A 25,350-nucleotide genomic window follows, 5' to 3' on the forward strand; every position below is an offset into this window, starting at 1 on the left:
TAGGTAGTTTATGGCTGTTAGTGTACTTTTTAGCACTTTAGTTATGAGTTTTATGTTACGGCGTTGTAACATAAAACCCATAACTACTGACTTTCAGTTTACGGTACGAATCTTGACGGTATAGGCTGTACCGCTCACTTTTTTGGCCTACCAGGCAAACTCGTAATACCGGCGCAAAGGAAGTCCCATTGAAAAAGGACTTTTGGAAAGCTGTGGTAGTTACGTTGCGTTACGGCCAAAAAAGTGTGCGGTGCAGCTAAACTTGCAAGACTCTTAATACCAGCGGTAGTGAAAAAGAGCCATAACGATGCTTTTTCACTCATACCACAAAACTCGTAATCTAGCCGAAAGTTAATAATTGCTTTACTGTTACGTTTACGTGACACAATGTTTCTATAAGGCAGTTACCGGTAAAAGTAATTCTGTTCTTGTTGCCTTGTTATTAAACATCAGCTATGCTGTTTCACATCACATCCTTGAGCCAAATTATCCTCTGTGTTCCTCTGTCAGTTGGTTATTTTCGCGGGTATCCTCAAAAACCCGCCAGGTATCAACAGATACACACGTTAACCTTTACTACCTTATGGAGGTGTGTCAGGATCCTATCCGATTCCTGTGCCTGCAGCGTCTGACTGGTTTAGCGGCAATCTCTAGTCTAGCAAGTGCTGCGTGTTTCGGCTGTGTAAAGACAGCCTTTCTCAAGCAGTATTACTTTGTCCAGTATGTGTCCTCTTATATACCCAAACTTTCATTATCAATTAGTAGGGAGTAAACGTTTGCAGATGATCTTATTGATACATTTCTGATGGTTAATATTTATCCCATCTGTGTTTTTGTCTTCGTTTCATTATTTCACCTTTTATTGCTTTTAATTCATCTTTATAAAACATAATAATAAACTTTAATTCCATTTCTAAATTATTCTATATTATATTCGTATCTAATAAACAGAAGGGAAAAATTTACTTCTATAATAATAAATTTAAGCATTTATTATTAGTACATGATTATATTGATAGTTTTCATAGTATTATAAATAGAGAGAAATTAAATAAGGAAAAACAAGGAAAACTTTTTTATATATATATATATATATATATATATATATATATATATATATATATATATATATATACACACATACACACACACGCACACACATATATATATATATACACACACACATAACATAATTTATGCTTACCTGATAAATTTATTTCTCTTGTAGTGTATCCAGTCCACGGATCATCCATTACTTATGGGATATTAACTCCTCCCCAACAGGAAGTGCAAGAGGATTCACCCAGCAGAGCTGCTATATAGCTCCTCCCCTAACTGCCATTACCAGTCATTCGACCGAAAACATGCAGAGAAAGGAAAACCATAGGGTACAGTGGTGACTGTAGTTTAATGGAAAAATTACCTGCCTTAAAGTGACAGGGCGGGCCGTGGACTGGATACACTACAAGAGAAATAAATTTATCAGGTAAGCATAAATTATGTTTTCTCTTGTTAAGTGTATCCAGTCCACGGATCATCCATTACTTATGGGATACCAATACCAAAGCTAAAGTACACGGATGACGGGAGGGACAGGCAGGCTCTTTATACGGAAGGAACCACTGCCTGAAGAACCTTTCTCCCAAAAACAGCCTCCGAAGAAGCAAAAGTGTCAAATTTGTAAAATTTGGAAAAAGTATGAAGAGAAGACCAAGTTGCAGCCTTGCAAATCTGTTCAACAGAAGCCTCATTCTTAAAGGCCCAAGTGGAAGCCACAGCTCTAGTAGAATGTGCTGTAATTCTTTCAGGAGGCTGCTGTCCAGCAGTCTCATAGGCTAACCGTATTATGCTACGAAGCCAAAAGGAGAGAGTGGTAGCCGAAGCTTTTTGACCTCTCCTCTGACCAGAATAAACGACAAACAGGGAAGACGTTTGTCGAAAATCCTTAGTTGCCTGTAGATAAAATTTCAGGGCACGGACTACATCTAGATTGTGTAGCAGACGTTCCTTTTTCGAAGAAGGATTAGGACACAAAGATGGAACCACAATCTCTTGATTGATATTCCTGTTAGTGACCACCTTAGGTAGGAACCCAGGTTTAGTACGCAGAACTACCTTGTCTGAATGAAAAATCAGATAAGGAGAATCACAATGTAAGGCAGATAACTCAGAGACTCTTCGAGCCGAGGAAATCACCATTAAAAACAGAACTTTCCAAGATAACAACTTGATATCAATGGAATGAAGGGGTTCAAACGGAACCCCCTGTAAAACATTAAGAACAAAGTTCAAACTCCATGGTGGAGCAACAGTTTTAAACACAGGCTTGATCCTAGCTAAAGCCTGACAAAAAGCTTGAACGTCCGGAACTTCTGACAGATGTTTGTGTAAAAGAATGGACAGAGCTGAAATCTGTCCCTTTAAGGAACTAGTGGATAAACCCTTTTCTAAACCTTCTTGTAGAAAAGACAATATCCTCGGAATCCTAACCTTACTCCATGAGTAACTCTTGGATTCGCACCAATATAAGTATTTGCGCCATATCTTATGGTAAATCTTTCTGGTAACAGGCTTCCTAGCCTGTATTAAGGTATCAATAACTGACTCAGAAAAACCACGTTTTGATAAAATCAAGCGTTCAATTTCCAAGCAGTCAGCTTCAGAGAAATTAGATTTTGATGTTTGAAGGGACCCTGGATCAGAAGGTCCTGTTTCAGAGGTAGCGACCAAGGTGGACAGGATGACATGTCCACTAGATCTGCATACCAAGTCCTGCGTGGCCATGCAGGCGCTATTAGAATCACTGATGCTCTCTCCTGTTTGATTCTGGCAATCAATCGAGGAAGCATCGGGAAGGGTGGAAACACATAAGCCATCCCGAAGGTCCAAGGTGCTGTCAAAGCATCTATCAGAACCGCTCCCGGATCCCTGGATCTGGACCCGTAACGAGGAAGCTTGGCGTTCTGTCGAGACGCCATGAGATCTATCTCTGGTTTGCCCCAACGTCGAAGTATTTGGGCAAAGACCTCCGGATGAAGTTCCCACTCCCCCGGATGAAAAGTCTGACGACTTAAGAAATCCGCTTCCCAGTTCTCCACTCCCGGGATGTGGATTGCTGACAGGTGGCAAGAGTGAGACTCTGCCCAGCGAATTATCTTTGATACTTCCATCATTGCTAGGGAGCTTCTTGTCCCTCCCTGATGGTTGATGTAAGCTACAGTCGTGATGTTGTCCGACTGAAACCTGATGAACCCCCGAGTTGTTAACTGGGGCCAAGCCAGAAGGGCATTGAGAACTGCTCTCAATTCCAGAATGTTTATTGGTAGGAGACTCTCCTCCTGATTCCATTGTCCCTGAGCCTTCAGAGAATTCCAGACAGCGCCCCAACCTAGTAGGCTGGCGTCTGTTGTTACAATTGTCCAGTCCGGCCTGCTGAATGGCATCCCCCTGGACAGATGTGGCCGAGAAAGCCACCATAGAAGAGAATTTCTGGTCTCTTGATCCAGATTCAGAGTAGGGGACAAGTCTGAGTAATCCCCATTCCACTGACTTAGCATGCACAATTGCAGCGGTCTGAGATGTAGACGTGCAAAGGGTACTATGTCCATTGCTGCTACCATTAAGCCGATCACCTCCATGCATTGAGCTACTGACGGGTGTTGAATGGAATGAAGGACACGGCATGCATTTTGAAGCTTTGTTAACCTGTCTTCTGTCAGGTAAATCTTCATTTCTACAGAATCTATAAGAGTCCCCAAGAAGGGAACTCTTGTGAGTGGAAAGAGAGAACTCTTCTTTTCGTTCACCTTCCATCCATGCGACCTTAGAAATGCCAGTACTAACTCTGTATGAGACTTGGCAGTTTGAAAGCTTGAAGCTTGTATCAGAATGTCGTCTAGGTACGGAGCTACCGCAATTCCTCGCGGTCTTAGTACCGCCAGAAGAGCACCCAGAACCTTTGTGAAGATTCTCGGAGCCGTAGCCAATCCGAATGGAAGAGCTACAAACTGGTAATGCCTGTCTAGAAAGGCAAACCTTAGATACCGGTAATGATCTTTGTGAATCGGAATGTGAAGGTAAGCATCCTTTAAATCCACTGTGGTCATGTACTGACCCTTTTGGATCATGGGTAAAATTGTCCGAATAGTTTCCATTTTGAACGATGGAACTCTTAGGAATTTGTTTAGGATCTTTAAATCCAAGATTGGCCTGAAAGTTCCCTCTTTTTTGGGAACCACAAACAGATTTGAGTAAAACCCTTGTCCTTGTTCCGACCGCGGAACCGGATGGATCACTCCCATTAATAAAAGATCTTGTACGCAGCGTGGAAACGCCTCTTTCTTTATTTGGTTTGTTGACAACCTTGACAGATGAAATCTCCCTCTTGGGGGAGAGAATTTGAAGTCTAGAAGGTATCCCTGAGATATGATCTCTAACGCCCAGGGATCCTGGACATCTCTTGCCCAAGCCTGGGCGAAGAGAGAAAGTCTGCCCCCCACTAGATCCGTTACCGGATCGGGGGCCCTCGATTCATGCTGTCTTAGGGGCAGCAGCAGGTTTCCTGGCCTGCTTGGCCTTGTTCCAGGACTGGTTAGGTCTCCAGCCTTGTCTGTAGCGAGCAACAGCTCCTTCCTGTTTTGGTGCAGAGGAAGTTGATGCTGCTCCTGCTTTGAAATTACGAAAGGAACGAAAATTAGACGGTCTAGCCTTAGGTTTGGCTCTGTCTTGAGGCAGGGCATGGCCTTTACCTCCTGTAATGTCAGCGATAATTTCTTTCAACCCGGGCCCGAATAAGGTCTGCCCTTTGAAAGGTATATTAAGCAATTTAGATTTAGAAGTAACGTCAGCTGACCAGGATTTTAGCCACAGTGCTCTGCGTGCCTGAATGGCGAATCCGGAATTCTTAGCCGTAAGTTTAGTTAAATGTACTACGGCATCTGAAATAAATGAGTTAGCTAACTTAAGGGCTTTAAGCTTGTGTGTAATCTCATCTAATGGAGCTGATTCAAGTGTCTCTTCCAGAGACTCAAACCAAAATGCTGCTGCAGCCGTGACAGGCGCAATGCATGCAAGAGGTTGCAATATAAAACCTTGTTGAACAAACATTTTCTTAAGGTAACCCTCTAACTTTTTATCCATTGGATCTGAAAAGGCACAGCTATCCTCCACCGGGATAGTGGTACACTTAGCTAAAGTAGAAACTGCTCCCTCCACCTTAGGGACCGTTTGCCATAAGTCCCGTGTGGTGGCGTCTATTGGAAACATCTTTCTAAATATCGGAGGGGGTGAGAACGGCACACCGGGTCTATCCCACTCCTTAGTAACAATTTCAGTAAGTCTCTTAGGTATAGGAAAAACGTCAGTACTCGCCGGTACCGCAAAATATTTATCCAACCTACACATTTTCTCTGGTATTGCAACTGTGTTACAATCATTCAGAGCCGCTAACACCTCCCCTAGTAATACACGGAGGTTTTCCAGCTTAAATTTAAAATTTGAAATATCTGAATCCAGTTTGTTTGGATCAGAACCGTCACCCGCAGAATGAAGCTCTCCGTCCTCATGTTCTGCAAATTGTGACGCAGTGTCTGACATGGCCCTAATATTATCAGCGCACTCTGTTCTCACCCCAGAGTGATCACGCTTACCTCTTAGTTCTGGTAATTTAGCCAAAACTTCAGTCATAACAGTAGCCATATCCTGTAATGTGATTTGTAATGGCCGCCCAGATGTACTCGGCGCTACAATATCACGCACCTCCCGAGCGGGAGATGCAGGTACTGACACGTGAGGCGAGTTAGTCGGCATAACTCTCCCCTCGTTGTTTGGTGAAATATGTTCAATTTGTACAGATTGACTTTTATTTAAAGTAGCATCAATACAGTTAGTACATAAATTTCTATTGGGCTCCACTTTGGCTTTAGCACATATAGCACAGATATCTTCCTCTGAATCAGACATGTTTAACACACTAGCAAATAAACTAGCAACTTGGAAATACTTTTCAAGTAATTTACTATAATATGAAAACGTACTGTGCCTATAAGAAGCACAGAAAAAGTTATGACAGTTGAAAATTAATAAACTGAAAAGTTATAGCATCAAATCTTTGTAAAAAACACAATTTTAGCAAAGGATTGCTCCCATTAGCAAAGGATAACTAACCCTGATAGCAGAAAAAAAAAAAAAAATACAGAAATAAACGTGTTTTTTTTTATCACAGTCAACTACAATCTCACAGCTCTGCTGTGAGTGATTACCTCCCTCAAAACAAGTTTTGAAGACCCCTGAGTTCTGTAGAGATGAACCGGATCATGCAGGGAAGACAATAAACTTCTGACTGAATTTTTTGATGCGTAGCAAAAGCACCAAAAAAGGCCCCTCCCCCTCACACATAACAGTGAGAGAGATCAGTAAACTGTCATAAATTAAATAAAACGACTGCCAAGTGGAAAAAAATAGTGCCCAAAACATTTTTTCACCCAGTACCTCAGAAAATTAAACGATTTTACATGCCAGCAAAAAACGTTTAACATTAATAAATTGAGTGTTATTAAAAAGCCTGTTGCTAGTCCCTGCAAATTAGGCTAAAGTTTTATGCATACAGTATAATTCCAGTGAAGTGCCATTCCCCAGAATACTGAAGTGTAAAATATACATACATGACAGCCTGATACCAGTTGCTGCTACTGCATTTAAGGCTGAGTTTACATTATATCGGTATGGCAGAATTTTCTCATCAATTCCATTGTCAGAAAATAATAAGCTGCTACATACCTCTTTGCAGATTAATCTGCCCGCTGTCCCCTGATCTGAAGTTTACCTCTCCTCAGATGGCCGAGAAACAGCAATATGATCTTAACTACTCCGGCTAAAATCATAGAAAAACTCAGGTAGATTCTTCTTCAAATTCTACCAGAGAAGGAATAACACACTCCGGTGCTATTATAAAATAACAAACTTTTGATTGAAGGTATGAAACTAAGTATAATCACCACAGTCCTCTCACACATCCTATCTATTCGTTGGGTGCAAGAGAATGACTGGTAATGGCAGTTAGGGGAGGAGCTATATAGCAGCTCTGCTGGGTGAATCCTCTTGCACTTCCTGTTGGGGAGGAGTTAATATCCCATAAGTAATGGATGATCCGTGGACTGGATACACTTAACAAGAGAAATATATATATATATATATATATATATATACACACACACACATACATATATATATATATATATATATATATATATATATATACCGTATATACTCGAGTATAAGCCGACCCGAGTATAAGCCGAGACCCCTCATTTTACCCCAAAATACTGGGTAAAATGAGTGACTCGAGTATAAGCCGAGGCTGGGAAATGCAGCAGCTCACGGTAAATTTCAAAAATAAAAATACAGGTAGATAACAATAAAATTGCTTTAATTGAGGCATGTGGAAAAGAGGGTCAACAAAAACAATATATTATCAGTATATTCAACAAAAACAATATATAACATTAAAGTACCAAGCTAAAACACAAGCATCAAAATCCTTCAAAACTGGATTCCTCCTCCTCATCTGTATGTCCAAACAGAGCTTCAGCTGTAGCTGGTGTGAGGTTATCATCATATACATTGTCACAGAGTTCGCAGTCATCACTATCACAGCTGTCGTCCTCATACAAAGCACTGTCTTCACTGCCATCCATAGCATTACTTATGGCACATTTCTTGAAGGCGTGCTTCACCATGTCCTCTGGAATGTCTTCCCATGCATCACGAACCCACTTTGCTATCAGTTCTATATCAGGCTTCATCATATTTCCACCTTTTGTCAGTCGGGTTTGACCAGATGACATCCATTCGCACCACATCTTTCGCACACGGTCTTTGAAAGGTTTATTTAAACACACATCTAAGGGCTGTAATACAGATGTAAGCCCACCTGGAATAACGGCTAAAGTAACTTGAGAAGACTTTGCCAATATTTTATGTCATCAGATGTGTGGGCTCTGAACATATCCCAAACTAGCAATAATGTTTTTTTCTTTAAGGCTGTTCCTGGTCGTCCGTTCCAAACTTCTTCCAGCCACTTTTTTGTTCCATCTTCATTCATCCAGCCTTTAACATGTGCGCGCACTGTAATTCGTGGTGGGAAATTGACCTTTTTAGGCAAGGTCTTTCTTTTAAAAATAATGACAGGCCGCAGCTTAGTTCCATTAGCCAAACATGACAGAACGACTGTAAAATGTTTTTTCTCATTACCTGTGGTTCTGAGTAAAACAGTTTTGTCTCCCAAACTTGCCACGGTTCTGTTGCTTGGAAGATCAAAGGTCATAGGTGTTTCATCCATATTCCCAATATCTCCTAGGTAATAGTTATGGATCTTTCTTTGTTTTATGATGAATGAATGGAATGACGTCACTTTTCATCAAGGTCTTTTGGCAACTTCTGTGAAATCTTTGTTCTTTGCCGCAAACATAGGCCATACCTATTCATGAAGCCAGTACACCATCCTGCTGATGCAACAAAATTTTCAATGCCTGGTGCTTTTAATTTGTCATCTTTAGCCATTTGAAGGGCACGTAAGCGAATTCCCATGCGTGTTACGCAGTAACCATTTTGACGACACTCCATAACCCATTTATGCAATTCAGTCTCTAGAGCCCCATATGGAGTTGTTAAACCACGTCAAGCTTTTTTTGCCTTTGGAATCTTTTCCAAGTCAGCCTTCATTTTCCGCCACTCTCTCACTTGTTTTTCATCAACACCAAATTCCCTACTTGCAATACTGTTATTGCTTTTTTCTGCTCTTGACACAACCTTTAGTTTGAAAGCAGCTTCGTATGACCTGCGTTTTTGTTTTGGTGCAGGATTAGAAGTACTGGGATCCATTTCTAACAGTAAAAAAAAAAACTTAAAAAAAAAATGCCATACCATAAAATAAAAATATACCGTAAACCCAACTCTAAAAATACTGTAACTAGAGTACAATCAAAATAAAGCTCTATCTGCTCCTCCCCCCCCCAAAAAAATATAATTTGACAATATGTATGTGTATATTATGTCATATTTGCAAAGAACTTTTATGTCTGAAGAAAAGAACTGCGGTGTCTTCAAGCAATGCTTTGCAATTGTGACACTACAAAAATAAACAATCATTTATTGTAACTGCTTACCGTATATATTGCTCGTTTGCGTCCGGGGTTCATGCTAGTCTTTCATGCTATGAAACAGAGCATGCGCAGGCTCTTTACCTCTAGCGCAAGTCCTCGGTAAGTTCTTTTTTTTTTTGTTCACTGGAGTTTATGCCGAAGTGGATTTTTCTGCCCAAAAAGTGGGCTGAAAAATTGGGCTTATACTCAAGTATATACGGTATATATATATACATACACACATATATATATATATATATATATATATATATATATATATATATATATATACACACACACACAAGGAAAAAATATATATTTAACTTAATGTAAGAATGGTGTTATACTGAATTCAATATTTAACCCATTTGGATATTTTGTTTCTAATTCATAAATCCACTTATATTCTAATATCAGTAATTCATTTTCTATATTTCCTCCTCTCCAATTTGGTTTAAATTTTGCAATCCCTGTGTATTTAAAATTCTTCAAATTACAGTTATTTCACTTCAGAAAATGTTGGGGGACAGGTAAATCCTTGTTTCTATCTTCAAGGGCATTCTCAATAGAGAGAATATGTTCCCTCACTCTCTCTCTGACTGGTCTGCTCGATTCTTCTATATATTGTTTCCCACAACTACAGTCTATTAGATAAATAATATTTCTATCAGTGCACCGTATTGTGTCCTTTATCTCATACTCCTTGCCAGTAACATTTGAACTAATTTTTTTCTTTTTCTCTGAATGTCTGCAGGCCTTGCATATTAGGCAAGGAAACAAACAAACCTTTTATCTCTTTTACGAACAAATCTATGTCTATATTTTGCCTTTTCTTTAGTTCTGTGGGTGTTAATTTATTTTTCAGATTGTTCGCTTTACGATAGACTATTTCTGGTTTCTCTCCAATAATATTTTTCAATCTATCATCTAATTTAAGTATGTTTAACTGTTTCTTTATATTTTTTCCAACCATCTTATGGTTTTTAATATATTGAGTGATAAAGGGAATTGAGGGTTTTTCTTTCTTTTTTATTATTTCCATAAATAATGTCCTTTCTATTTTTATTCTTTACTTTTTCTATAGTTTGTGTATCATATCCTCTATCTACGTTTTTTTCTTTCAAATTCTTTGATTGAGTAAAAAAAAATCTGTCGTGCAGCACCTACCCTCTGGAACACTCTCCCTCGTGCTGTCAGGCTTTGCCCTAATCTTTCTTCCTTTAAATGTTCCCTGAAGACTTTTCTGTTCAGGAAAGCCTACCACCCAACTCAATAATAAATTCATTTCACTTACCTAACATTTCCCTCATCTAACTCTTCATTAACATCTTTCTCAATCTTGCAGTCCTCACCTCCTGTTTCTCAACCTCCTACCCTTCTAGATTGTAAGTTCTCACAGGAATAGGGCCCTTCATTTCCCCATGTATGTTTGTAAAATTTTGTCTTGTCTCTTACAAGTTTTATATAATTGTTTTATTTAAGTGAATTGTATCCATGGACAGCGCTGCAGCATATGTTGGAGCTTCATAAATAAAGTATAATAATAATAATGTAATGTTATACATAGTTACAAACACTGCTGCCATTGGACGTTAAAAAATGTGTACTCTCCTAAGCTCCTATCAGCCTACCTAGATTTATTCTTCAATAAAAAGATAACAAAACAAATTTAAAAGAAGAAGTCAACTGGAAACGTGTTTAAAATTGCATGCTTTATATGAGCCATGAATGTTTAATTTTTACTTTACCAGGTCCGTACTTTTAAAGTCCCACTACAATAGGATGAGCCTACTGTGGAAATTTTGAAGTAGCAGATCATCATTTCTTTACACAGAGATATTTATGTGATATTGTATAGAGCACATTTACACATATGCTGCACCAATTTCAAGTAATTCAACGTTTAGGTCATGTGTCCCTTTTATCACATACACAAAAAAAAACCCATAGGAAAATGGACATAAGCTTTTCATGAACTTGTACAAATCTTATCAAATTGGGTGGATTAGTGCGCGCTAAAGGAAGGTATTGCTAAACACTACTCTAAAGATACAATCTCTGTATGTATCAAATACAAGTTAATAACCAAATAGTGAAGCCAAAGCTTCAAGATAGAGAAAGTGCGCTAACAAGCTGAAAGTATACACACCATATAAGGAATTGAAGTGAAAATTTAATAAACATATAGAATAAGATACACAAATATATACACTAAAAATAGGGACGTCTCCCTGTAATGTAAATAAAACTAGGAAAAAATCCTAATGAAAAAACAGGTTAAAACCTATAAATGATGAATAATGCAGATACTAATTGATAATCTATGACATAAAAAAGATATAGCATAAAAATGATAATTAAAAGATATGGCATAACAGTGATATCATAAAATAAAACTTAAAAGACAAGCACCAAGTTCATATGTATCAACACAGTGCAGGTGGCCGTATGCAAATGAATGCCGATATTGGAACAGTGGAAAGAAAATAACGGCTTGTACCACAAATAGATACAGTTTACTGTACCGTAAGTCAAGAGAGTGTTCAGAGGGTGTTACCGAGGAGAAGAAATCCTTCGGTCAAGGCTTGGACCGCAGCTGCAGTAACTGCCGTTCCTGGAGATAGAAGTGTGCAAACCTCTGCACATGTGAGTCGGCGTCTGACGTCACAGGCTTCTCATCGGCTCCTCTCAGGGTGTTACTCGCTGCTCCAGCAGCGTAAAGGAAAAGCAGCTGATTGCTGTGTCCTGGTGGGAACTTTCTGTGAAGGCAGACTTGGCTGCTGTAGGTATGTTTAATGATCAAATACAATAGTGGGGCACAAGTTATCCCTCACCTCAGATCTTGATAAAGCCCAAGGGAGGGCGAAACACGTCGCTTGCATTTGTGACACTGTGACACTGTGACTTTGAAACAGCAAGGGATATTTCAGTACAGCCTGTACTGCAACTTTAAACCCGGGTTACCAGCATCTTTGAATATCCCAAGGTGAGGGATAACTTGTGCCCCACTATTGTATTGGATCATTAAACATACCTACAGCAGCCAAGTCTGCCTTCACAGAAAGTTCCCACCAGGACACAGCAATCAGCTGCTTTTCCTTTACGCTGCTGGAGCAGCGAGTAACACCCTGAGAGGAGCCGATGAGAAGCCTGTGACGTCAGACGCCGACTCACATGTGCAGAGGTTTGCACACTTCTATCTCCAGGAACGGCAGTTACTGCAGCTGCGGTCCAAGCCTTGACCGAAGGATTTCTTCTCCTCGGTAACACCCTCTGAACACTCTCTTGACTTACGGTACAGTAAACTGTATCTATTTGTGGTACAAGCCGTTATTTTCTTTCCACTGTTCCAATATCGGCATTCATTTGCACTGTGTTGATACATATGAACTTGGTGCTTGTCTTTTAAGTTTTATTTTATGATATCACTGTTATGCCATATCTTTTAATTATCATTTTTATGCTATATCTTTTTTATGTCATAGATTATCAATTAGTATCTGCATTATTCATCATTTATAGGTTTTAACCTGTTTTTTCATTAGGATTTTTTCCTAGTTTTATTTACATTACAGGGAGACGTCCCTATTTTTAGTGTATATATTTGTGTATCTTATTCTATATGTTTATTAAATTTTCACTTCAATTCCTTATATGGTGTGTATACTTTCAGCTTGTTAGCGCACTTTCTCTATCTTGAAGCTTTGGCTTCACTATTTGGTTATTAACTTGTACAAATCTTTACAGAAGCAAGAGAAAGACACGAAAAAGACACGAAAAGTAAAAAACATGGCTTATTGACTCAGTGTTGAGAAAGTTGCCTAATGTGCCTGAATGCAATTTAAAGGGACAGTCTAGGCCAAAATGTTGATGATTCAGATAGAGCATGTAATTTTAAACAATTTTCCAATTTACTTTTATCACCAATTTTGCTTTGTTCTCTTGGCATTCTTAGTTGAAAGCGGAGGTTCATATGCTAATTTCTTAGACCTTGAAGGCCACCTCTTTTCAGAATGCATTTTAACAGTTTTTCACCACTAGAGGGTGTTAGTTCACGTGTTTCATATAGATATCACTGTGCTCGTGCACGTGAAGTTATCTGGGAGCAGGCACTGATTGGCTAAACTGCAAGTCTGTCAAAAGAACTGAAATAAAGGGGCAGTTTGCAGAGGCTTAGATACAAGATAATCACAGAGGTTAAAAGTGTATTATTATAACTGTGTTGGTTATGCAAAACTGGGTTATGGGTAATAAAGGGATTATCTATCTTTTAAAACAATAAAAATTCTGGTGTAGACTGTCCCTTTAACCAATCATGACGTATGCAAGATGATTTTTAATCAACCAAACCACTGTATTGAATTATAAATTCATATTCTGATGACTATAGTGTATTTAATTTGAGCACAAATTTAATAATTAGTGCTATATGTTTTTTACTTTTTTTTTTATTATTTTATTAAAACGAAAAACAATGGAGCAGGTACAATAAACATTGCCACTGAAAAAACAGCCGCAAAAAAACAGCAAAGATATGGTCCCAAGGCTCTTTGTCGAGGCCTGTGTAACATTTCTGCCCTTGTTTCTTAAGACATTCAAAGATACTGATAACCAAATAAAGATCCCTAAAACATGTAAGCCAATAAAACAGAATTTATGTTTACCTGATAAATTACTTTCTCCAACGGTGTGTCCGGTCCACGGCGTCATCCTTACTTGTGGGATATTCTCTTCCCCAACAGGAAATGGCAAAGAGCCCAGCAAAGCTGGTCACATGATCCCTCCTAGGCTCCGCCTTCCCCAGTCATTCGACCGACGTAAAGGAGGAATATTTGCATAGGAGAAATCATATGATACCGTGGTGACTGTAGTTAGAGAAAATAAATCATCAGACCTGATTAAAAAACCAGGGCGGGCCGTGGACCGGACACACCGTTGGAGAAAGTAATTTATCAGGTAAACATAAATTCTGTTTTCTCCAACATAGGTGTGTCCGGTCCACGGCGTCATCCTTACTTGTGGGAACCAATACCAAAGCTTTAGGACACGGATGATGGGAGGGAGCAAATCAGGTCACCTAGATGGAAGGCACCACGGCTTGCAAAACCTTTCTCCCAAAAATAGCCTCAGAAGAAGCAAAAGTATCAAATTTGTAAAATTTAGTAAAAGTGTGCAGTGAAGACCAAGTCGCTGCCTTACATATCTGATCAACAGAAGCCTCGTTCTTGAAGGCCCATGTGGAAGCCACGGCCCTAGTGGAATGAGCTGTGATTCTTTCAGGAGGCTGTCGTCCGGCAGTCTCATAAGCCAATCTGATGATGCTTTTAAGCCAAAAAGAGAGAGAGGTAGAAGTTTCTTTTTGACCTCTCCTTTTACCAGAATAAACAACAAACAAGGAAGATGTTTGTCTGAAATCCTTTGTAGCCTCTAAATAGAATTTTAGAGCACGAACTACATCCAAATTGTGCAACAAACGTTCCTTCTTTGAAACTGGATTCGGACACAAAGAAGGCACGACTATCTCCTGGTTAATATTTTTGTTAGAAACAACTTTCGGAAGAAAACCAGGTTTAGTACGCAAAACCACCTTATCTGCATGGAACACCAGATAAGGAGGAGAACACTGCAGAGCAGATAACTCTGAAACTCTTCTAGCAGAAGAAATTGCAACCAAAAACAAAACTTTCCAAGATAATAACTTGATATCAACGGAATGTAGGGGTTCAAACGGAACCCCCTGAAGAACTGAAAGAACTAAATTAAGACTCCAAGGAGGAGTCGAAGGTTTGTAAACAGGCTTGATTCTAACCAGAGCCTGAACAAAAGCTTGAACATCTGGCACAGCCGCCAGCTTTTTGTGAAGTAAAACAGATAAAGCAGAAATCTGTCCCTTCAAAGAACTTGCAGATAATCCTTTCTCCAAACCTTCTTGAAGAAAGGATAGAATCTTAGGAATTTTTATCTTGTTCCATGGGAATCCTTTAGATTCACACCAACAGATATATTTTTTCCATATTTTATGGTAGATTTTTCTAGTTACAGGCTTTCTGGCCTGAACAAGAGTATCAATGACAGAATCTGAGAACCCTCGCTTTGATAAAATCAAGCGTTCAATCTCCAAGCAGTCAGTTGGAGTGAGGCCAGATTCGGATGTTCGAACGGACCTTGAACAAGAAGGTCCTGTCTCAAAGGTAGCCTCCATGGTGGAGCCGATGACATATTCACCAGATCTGCAAACCAAGTCCTGCGTGGCCACGCAGGAGCTATCAAGATCACCGATACCCTCTCCTGTTTGATCCTGGCTACCAGCCTGGGAATGAGAGGAAACGGTGGGAACACATAAGCTAGGTTGAAGCTCCAAGGTGCTACTAGTGCATCCACTAGAGTCGCCTTGGGATCCCTGGATCTGGACCCGTAGCAAGGAACCTTGAAGTTCTGACGAGACGCCATCAGATCCATGTCTGGAATGCCCCACAATTGAATTATTTGGGCAAAGATTTCCGGATGGAGTTCCCACTCCCCCGGATGAAATGTCTGACGACTCAGAAAATCCGCTTCCCAATTTTCCACTCCTGGGATGTGGATTGCAGACAAGTGGCAGGAGTGAGTCTCCGCCCATTGAATTATTTTGGTCACTTCTTCCATCGCCAGGGAACTCCTTGTTCCCCCCTGATGGTTGATATACGCAACAGTCGTCATGTTGTCTGATTGAAACCGTATGAATTTGGCCTTTGCTAGCTGAGGCCAAGCCTTGAGAGCATTGAATATCGCTCTCAGTTCCAGAATATTTATCGGGAGAAGAGATTCTTCCCGAGACCAAAGACCCTGAGCTTTCAGGGGTTCCCAGACCGCGCCCCAGCCCACCAGACTGGCGTCGGTCGTGACAATGACCCACTCTGGTCTGCGGAAGCTCATCCCTTGTGACAGGTTGTCCAGGGTCAGCCACCAACGGAGTGAATCTCTGGTCCTCTGATCTACTTGTATCGTCGGAGACAAGTCTGTATAATCCCCATTCCACTGACTGAGCATGCACAGTTGTAATGGTCTTAGATGAATTCGCGCAAAAGGAACTATGTCCATTGCCGCGACCATCAAACCTATTACTTCCATGCACTGCGCTATGGAAGGAAGAAGAACAGAATGAAGTACTTGACAAGAGCTTAGAAGTTTTGATTTTCTGGCCTCTGTCAGAAAAATCCTCATTTCTAAGGAGTCTATTATTGTTCCCAAGAAGGGAACTCTTGTTGACGGAGATAGAGAACTTTTTTCTACGTTCACTTTCCACCCGTGAGATCTGAGAAAGGCCAGGACAATGTCCGTATGAGCCTTTGCTTGAGGTAGAGACGACGCTTGAATCAGTATGTTGTCCAAGTAAGGTACTACTGCAATGCCCCTTGGTCTTAGCACCGCTAGAAGGGACCCTAGTACCTTTGTGAAAATTCTTGGAGCAGTGGCTAATCCGAATGGAAGTGCCACAAACTGGTAATGCTTGTCCAGAAAAGCGAACCTTAGGAACCGATGATGTTCCTTGTGGATAGGAATATGTAGATACGCATCCTTTAAATCCACCGTGGTCATGAATTGACCTTCCTGGATGGTAGGAAGAATTGTCCGAATGGTTTCCATTTTGAACGATGGAACCTTGAGAAATTTGTTTAGGATCTTGAGATCTAAGATTGGTCTGAATGTTCCCTCTTTTTTGGGAACTATGAACAGATTGGAGTAGAATCCCATCCCTTGTTCTCCTAATGGAACAGGATGAATCAATCCCATTTTTAACAGGTCTTCTTCACAATGTAAGAATGCCTGTCTTTTTATGTGGTCTGAAGACAATTGAGACCTGTGGAACCTCCCCCTTGGGGGTAGCTCCTTGAATTCCAGAAGATAACCTTGGGAGACTATTTCTAGCGCCCAAGGATCCAGAACATCTCTTGCCCAAGCCTGAGCGAAGAGAGAAAGTCTGCCCCCCACCAGATCCGGTCCCGGATCGGGGGCCAACATCTCATGCTGTCTTGGTAGCAGTGGCAGGTTTCTTGGCCTGCTTACCTTTGTTCCAGCCTTGCATTGGCCTCCAGGCTGGCTTGGTTTGAGAAGTATTACCCTCTTGCTTAGAGGATGTAGAACTTGGGGCTGGTCCGTTTCTGCGAAAGGGACGAAAATTTGGTTTATTTTTAGCCTTGAAAGACCTATCCTGAGGAAGGGCGTGGCCCTTACCCCCAGTGATATCTGAAATAATCTCTTTCAAGTCAGGGCCAAACAGCGTTTTCCCCTTGAAAGGTATGTTAAGCAATTTGTTCTTGGAAGACGCATCCGCTGACCAAGATTTTAGCCAAAGCGCTCTGCGCGCCACAATAGCAAACCCCAAATTTTTCGCCGCTAATCTAGCCAATTGCAAAGTGGCGTCTAAAGTAAAAGAATTAGCCAATTTAAGAGCATGAATTCTGTCCATAATCTCCTCATAAGAAGAATCTTTATTGAGCGACTTTTCTAGTTCATCGAACCAGAAACACGCTGCTGTAGTGACAGGAACAATGCATGAAATTGGTTGTAGAAGGTAACCTTGCTGAACAAACATCTTTTTAAGCAAACCCTCTAATTTTTTATCCATAGGATCTTTGAAAGCACAACTATCTTCTATAGGGATAGTAGTGCGTTTGTTTAGAGTAGAAACCGCCCCCTCGACCTTGGGGACTGTCTGCCATAAGTCCTTTCTGGGGTCGACCATAGGAAACAATTTCTTAAATATAGGGGGAGGGACAAAAGGTATGCCGGGCCTTTCCCATTCTTTGTTTACAATGTCCGCCACCCGCTTGGGTATAGGAAAAGCTTCGGGGGGCCCCGGGACCTCTAGGAACTTGTCCATCTTACATAATTTCTCTGGAATGACCAAATTGTCACAATCATCTAGAGTAGATAACACCTCCTTAAGCAGAGCGCGAAGATGTTCCAATTTAAATTTGAATGTAATCACATCAGGTTCAGCTTGTTGAGAAATTTTCCCTGAATCTGAAATTTCTCCCTCAGACAAAACCTCCCTGGCCCCCTCAGACTGGTGTAGGGGCATTTCAGAACCATTATCATCAGCGTCCTCATGCTCTTCGGTATTTTCTAAAACAGAGCAGTCGTGCTTTCGCTGATAAGTGGGCATTTTGGCTAAAATGTTTTTGATAGAATTATCCATTACAGCCGTTAATTGTTGCATAGTAAGGAGTATTGGCGCACTAGATGTACTAGGGGCCTCCTGTGTGGGCAAGACTGGCGTAGACGAAGGAGGGGATGATGCAGTACCATGCTTACTCCCCTCACTTGAGGAATCATCTTGGGCATCATTTTCTCTAAATTTTGTGTCACATACATCACATCTATTTAAATGAGAAGGAACCTTGGCTTCCTCACATACAGAACATAGTCTATCTGATAGTTCAGACATGTTAAACAGGCAAAAACTTGATAACAAAGTACAAAAAACGTTTTAAAATAAAACCGTTACTGTCACTTTAAATTTTAAACTGAACACACTTTATTACTGAAAATGAGAAAAAGTATGAAGGAATTGTTCAAAATTCACCAAAATTTCACCACAGTGTCTTAAAGCCTTAAAAGTATTGCACACCAAATTTGAAACCGGAGCCGTTTTTATATTTAACCCCTATACAGTCCCTGGTATCTGCTTTGCTGAGACCCAACCAAGCCCAGAGGGGAATACGATACCAAATGACGCCTTCAGTAAGCTTTTTCTATGTATCTGAGCTCCTCACACATGCATCTGCATGCCTTGCTTCCCAAAAACAACTGCGCAATAGAGGCGCGAAAATGAGGCTCTGCCTATGATTAGAGAAGGCCCCCAGTGAAAAAGGTGTCCAATACAGTGCCTGCCGGTTATTTAACATAATTCCCAAGAATAAAATAACTCCTCAAAGCTATAAACTATTAAAAATGCTTATAAATCAATCGTTTTAGCCCAGAAAAATGTCTACCAGTCTTTAAGCCCTTGTGAAGCCCTTTATTCTTATTTAATAAAAATGGCTTACCGGATCCCATAGGGAAAATGACTATTTTAAAATAACAAACTCTTGATTGAAGAATAAAAACTACATTTAAACACCAAAAAACTCTAAGCCATCTCCGTGGAGATGTTGCCTGTACAACGGCAAAGAGAATGACTGGGGAAGGCGGAGCCTAGGAGGGATCATGTGACCAGCTTTGCTGGGCTCTTTGCCATTTCCTGTGGGGGAAGAGAATATCCCACAAGTAAGGATGACGCCGTGGACCGGACACACCTATGTTGGAGAAAGCATAATTTACATCAACTATAGAAACCTTTGTGAATTTATTTCATAGGATACTTTAGCTAATGGAGGCATTTGTTATGCAAAAATTATTCAAATTCTTAATGAATCTTGGTTAATTAACTCAAAGGTTCTATTTACTATCTGATGCACCACCAGTCTTCGATGCAAGCAGATGCTGTTGTCCACTGCATTAGAATTTCCTCGTGCAGCACTGCCCCCTGCTCTAACACCACCTGTCAATTACCCCTAACAAACAAGTTTGTGAGGTTGCAGAAAGGTTAAAGGACCACAAAATACAGTAGAATTGCACAATCAATAAGTACATAATAAAAAGACAATGTAATAGCACTCACTCTGAATTTCAAATAAGCAGTAGATTTTAATTTTGGCAAATACTTTTTTTCTCCCATTTTCTGGCCCCCTGTATCTTGTTACCGACATCAGCCAATCACAGACTAGTATACATATACCCTATGAAACTGGTGCTGTAGAAAGTGTGTATATAAAACAATGTTTATTTATACGTTAGTGTCCCTTTAAGAGGCAGCGGTCATGAACGCTGCTGGCACTGCAAGGACTTCACAGCAGCATCCACTGCTTAAATAGAGCCCAAACTGTTCATTCAATAAGTATGCAAATAATCATTGGTTTTCCATTTATTTTCAATGTAGTAAAGTTAGCTGTACTGCATGCACCATATTTTTCAGCAAGAGACAAATATTTATAAAAAGATGAAACTAAATTTGAAAAGGGATATTTGAGAAATTGCTTTTTAAGGGGACACTAAACACATTTAATGCACCTTCCTCTAATCATGGGGGTTGCTATTATGGAAACTAGGTTACACTGCAAGTATCTGAAGGAGAGTCACGGCACATGTGCAAACAGGTCAGCACTGGTAGTGCAAAAACATAGCGCTGCTAGTTGCCCATTCCTGCTCAGGGGATCCGGATTCCCATAATTACAAGTAAACTTATTGGTCAATTACATTTTCATTTGACCATTGTACGTATTTGGTTGATCATTGCCTGCATGTGTATCCTGCTCATGTTGCAATTTTAGAATAAAGATGCGGAGCTTGTTCTGGTGCAACACATTTATTTTGCGATTTTCATCTGAAACCAATAAATAACTCTGCTTTACTCTGGTGCTATGTTTCTTAACTGCCTTCAGTGCTTGCTTCAGGATTACTGAACCACTGAGGCGTTTCCATGGTAACAATTAGTTACTGTGGCTGAGAACATAGTGATCGTCACCTGCTGGTAGAAGGTTAAAATAGCAGCACAAGAACTATGGACAATGCAGTAATGAATTTGTCAATAATAACAAACAAACAAAAAGTTTTAAAAAAATTGCTTAATTCTCAATTCTGCATACTGTATTCTTTTGGGGTGCAATGAGTTTAATACCCTTTTAATACACAGAGTGCCACACTCACCACTGCTACTTGTGTTTCTTCTGGTCTCCAGTGCCTGTCTTTATATCTTGTTGTCCACTGCTGTCTGTTTCTGCTGCTGCCTGTGTGTCCCATGCTGCTGCCTGCGCTACTGACCGTGTATAAACCTGTGTGTACCAACTTACCTCAGTCCAGCTGGCTCCCCAGCCAATATCATGTAAGCAGCATATAAGATAAACACTGATGTTAAAGGACCAGTAAATACAGTAGATTTTGAGTAGTAGATTTTTTGATGACAAACTTAAAAGTTATGTCTATTTCCACTGTATCATGTGACAGCCATAAGCCAATCACAAATGCATATATGTATATTCTGTGAACTATTGCACATGCTCAGTAGGAGCTGGTGACTCAAAAAGTGTAAATATAAAAAGACTGTGTAAATTTTGTTAATGGAAGTAAATTGGAAAGTTGTTTAAAATTGCATGCTCTATCTGAATCATGAAAGTTAAAGTGATTGTGAAGTTTAAGTACCTAGTAACTAAAAGTAATCTTAAAAACAGCGGCACTTTCATTCATTAAACTTTACAATGACGCTTATTTTTTTAAATACTTAACTTTACGTTATGGTAAACATAACGGTGATCCTCCAGCCTCAGCTCCTGCTTTCTTTTGCAGATCGATGACAAATCCGGCTTCCTCCCATTCTTGTGTGCCCCCTTTGGCGTCCAGCTCGTGAGGCACACAACGATTGAAGGATACTAGATTAGTCATCGATATTCTAATCGAAGCAGGTGCTGCGGGTGCAGGATCAGCGTTATGTTTACCATAACACAAAGGAAAAAAATAAGAGTAATTGTAAAGTTTAATGAATGAAAGTGCCCCTGTTTTTAAGATTACTTTTAGCTATCGGGCACTTAGTCATTAAACTTTACAATCACTTTAATTTTGATTTGAGTGTCCCTTTAAGGAATTGCATATTGCATTTTGTATGACTAAATGTAGTATATTGCATACAAAGCCAAGAATTTAAAAAAGGTAGAGAAATTGCTGGACCAGTTAAGTGCCTGGGGGTAATGTGGGAGCTTATGGTGAGCTCAGATCCAGTATATGTTGTAGAGAAACATTCCCACTACGTAAACCATTTTACAACTGGATTCTACACAACTATGAGTAACAAAATGGAATACAGTAATAGTCTTTTAGCTTTTTCTTGCAGTATTTTACTTGTGTTTCAGTCTGACTCTGAGCTATTTTATACACGGTTTCCCAAGAACAAGTAACTACTTAAAAGAACAGAGAGTAATTACTATTCTAGTCACAGTATATGCAGGTACATGAATAGTCTCCTTACCTTCACTATTTTGGCCTTGATGCCCAGTTTACCTCCATATTTTTCTTCTGTCTGGGTATGCTCCGCAATTACACATTTTTGTGTTGTTACGATCTTTTCATTCAGAACACACAATATGTCATTTTTGTTCTCATGCAGCTGGTCTATAAAGGGGTGGTGCAGGTTTATCCTCCTTTAAATAAAGAGTTTAAGGGGAAAAAATGCTTTAAAATTGCCCATATGCATGTAAAGGGCAGAACACAGTAAGCAGAAAATATAACTATAACATAAGAAGAACAGTCAACTTCAACACAGCAGTTATGTACAGAAACAATTACCAAAAAGGGTTCAGAGACAAGTGCTCTGTGTTTATTATGTTTTACCATTATACACATTTACTTACAGAAACATTACGTTTAGTATGTGCGTTTCACATTCAGTATATGCTCAACTTCATTACAGCATTTTATCACTAGCAACATGGTAAAGCTATGTATTAAACCCCGCAAGGTGATTAAACACACAGTTAAAGTACAGCTCAGGACTAGAAGAGCACTGCTAGTGCCGAGCGGGAACAGAAGGTGATGTATTCAGCACTGCTAGTTACACAGCTGGGCTGTGCGACTAGCAATGCTGAATGGATCAGCAGCAGTTTCCGCTCAGAAACAGCCGTTCTATGCTGGTACTGAGTGGTACTTTAACTCTGTGTTTAACCCCTTTGAGGGGCTAAAAACACATAGCTTTGCCGCTTCGCTATTAATAAAATAACATTTAAAGTACCAGTAAATACAGTAGATTTGCATAATCAACAAAAGCATGATAAAAACGACAATGCAATAGCACTTAGTCTGAATTTCAAATGAGTAGTACATTTTTCTGACAAATTTCAGTTATGTCTATTTCCCCTCCTATATCATGTGACAGCCATCAGCCAATCACAAATGCATATATGTATATTCTGCAAATTCATGCACATGCTCAGTAGGAGCTGGTGACTCAAAAAGTGTAAATATAAAAAAAGACTGCACACATTTTGTTAATGAAAGTAAATTAGGAAATTCGATTCCTAGGTAATGTATAATGAGTCCGCTGCAAGGAAGACACATCAGCCGCCTGGTTTGCAAGTAAAAACCGACTTTATTTAAAGTCAAATTGTAGCTTGGTACAAGTTTGCTCGGGAGGGAGCACTAAGAATGAAACGTCCGACGCGTTTCCTGCCCGGAGGCACTTCGTCAGGGACTAAAGCACAATGAATTCCTTAGTTCTTTTAAACACTTAGCATTTCCTGTTACGTTTGCTTACCTGCGTTGCAGCACACCTGTTGTCTTAATTAGGGCAAATACACCGCGGTATTGGTCTCCTCACACACAGCTTGTCCGCGCATGCGCTACGGACCTCACACAGCTACTTCACAATGTATATATATCTTGTATCTATTAGTGTCTCTGTCTGACCAATAGCTGTGTGAGAAAAAAACAAAACGTTTCCGGTTGTTGCTGCAAAAAGTAACACTGGTAAAGCAATTACGTAACAGTGTCTATAGAATCATTTCCAGCTAATATGTTTATAGAAATTATAAAAATTGTAAGAAAAAATATCAATAAAAAACAAAATTAGTATCAAAAAAACAGAATTTATGTTTACCTGATAAATTACTTTCTCCAACGGTGTGTCCGGTCCACGGCGTCATCCTTACTTGTGGGATATTCTCTTCCCCAACAGGAAATGGCAAAGAGCCCAGCAAAGCTGGTCACATGATCCCTCCTAGGCTCCGCCTACCCCAGTCATTCGACCGACGTTAAGGAGGAATATTTGCATAGGAGAAACCATATGGTACCGTGGTGACTGTAGTTAAAGAAAATAAATTATCAGACCTGATTAAAAAAACCAGGGCGGGCCGTGGACCGGACACACCGTTGGAGAAAGTAATTTATCAGGTAAACATAAATTCTGTTTTCTCCAACATAGGTGTGTCCGGTCCACGGCGTCATCCTTACTTGTGGGAACCAATACCAAAGCTTTAGGACACGGATGAAGGGAGGGAGCAAATCAGGTCACCTAAATGGAAGGCACCACGGCTTGCAAAACCTTTCTCCCAAAAATAGCCTCAGAAGAAGCAAAAGTATCAAACTTGTAAAATTTGGTAAAAGTGTGCAGTGAAGACCAAGTCGCTGCCCTACATATCTGATCAACAGAAGCCTCGTTCTTGAAGGCCCATGTGGAAGCCACAGCCCTAGTGGAATGAGCCGTGATTCTTTCGGGAGGCTGCCGTCCGGCAGTCTCGTAAGCCAATCTGATGATGCTTTTAATCCAAAAAGAGAGAGAGGTAGAAGTTGCTTTTTGACCTCTCCTTTTACCAGAATAAACAACAAACAAGGAAGATGTTTGTCTAAAATCCTTTGTAGCATCTAAATAGAATTTTAGAGCGCGAACAACATCCAAATTGTGCAACAAACGTTCCTTCTTTGAAACTGGTTTCGGACACAGAGAAGGTACGATAATCTCCTGGTTAATGTTTTTGTTAGAAACAACTTTTGGAAGAAAACCAGGTTTAGTACGTAAAACCACCTTATCTGCATGGAACACCAGATAAGGAGGAGAACACTGCAGAGCAGATAATTCTGAAACTCTTCTAGCAGAAGAAATTGCAACTAAAAACAAAACTTTCCAAGATAATAACTTAATATCAACGGAATGCAAGGGTTCAAACGGAACCCCCTGAAGAACTGAAAGAACTAAATTGAGACTCCAAGGAGGAGTCAAAGGTTTGTAAACAGGCTTAATTCTAACCAGAGCCTGAACAAAGGCTTGAACATCTGGCACAGCGGCCAGCTTTTTGTGAAGTAACACAGACAAGGCAGAAATCTGTCCCTTCAGGGAACTTGCAGATAATCCTTTTTCCAATCCTTCTTGAAGGAAGGATAGAATCCTAGGAATCTTAACCTTGTCCCAAGGGAATCCTTTAGATTCACACCAACAGATATATTTTTTCCAAATTTTGTGGTAAATCTTTCTAGTTACAGGCTTTCTGGCCTGAACAAGAGTATCGATAACAGAATCTGAGAATCCTCGCTTCGATAAGATCAAGCGTTCAATCTCCAAGAAGTCAGCTGGAGTAAAACCAGATTCGGATGTTCGAACGGACCCTGAACAAGAAGGTCTCGTCTCAAAGGTAGCTTCCAAGGAGGA

The 25,350-nt window shown here is 40.1% G+C and overlaps 1 protein-coding gene across 1 annotated transcript in view; it reads right to left on the reverse strand.

The window, feature by feature from the left end:
• GSDME (gasdermin E) overlaps positions 1 to 22,572 on the reverse strand; it is a 229,707-nt gene extending 207,135 nt beyond the window's left edge. The window contains exons 1-2 of the mRNA XM_053715729.1: positions 22,565 to 22,572; positions 22,183 to 22,354 (exon numbers count right to left, since the gene is read on the reverse strand). Of these exons, the coding sequence (XP_053571704.1) occupies positions 22,183 to 22,354; positions 22,565 to 22,572 (180 nt within the window). The remainder of the gene's footprint in view (positions 1 to 22,182; positions 22,355 to 22,564) is intronic.
• Positions 22,573 to 25,350: the final 2,778 nt, after the last annotated feature.

The sequence above is a fragment of the Bombina bombina genome, chromosome 5, assembly GCF_027579735.1.
Source record: "Bombina bombina isolate aBomBom1 chromosome 5, aBomBom1.pri, whole genome shotgun sequence".
In the NCBI taxonomy this organism is placed as follows: Eukaryota; Metazoa; Chordata; class Amphibia; order Anura; family Bombinatoridae; genus Bombina; species Bombina bombina.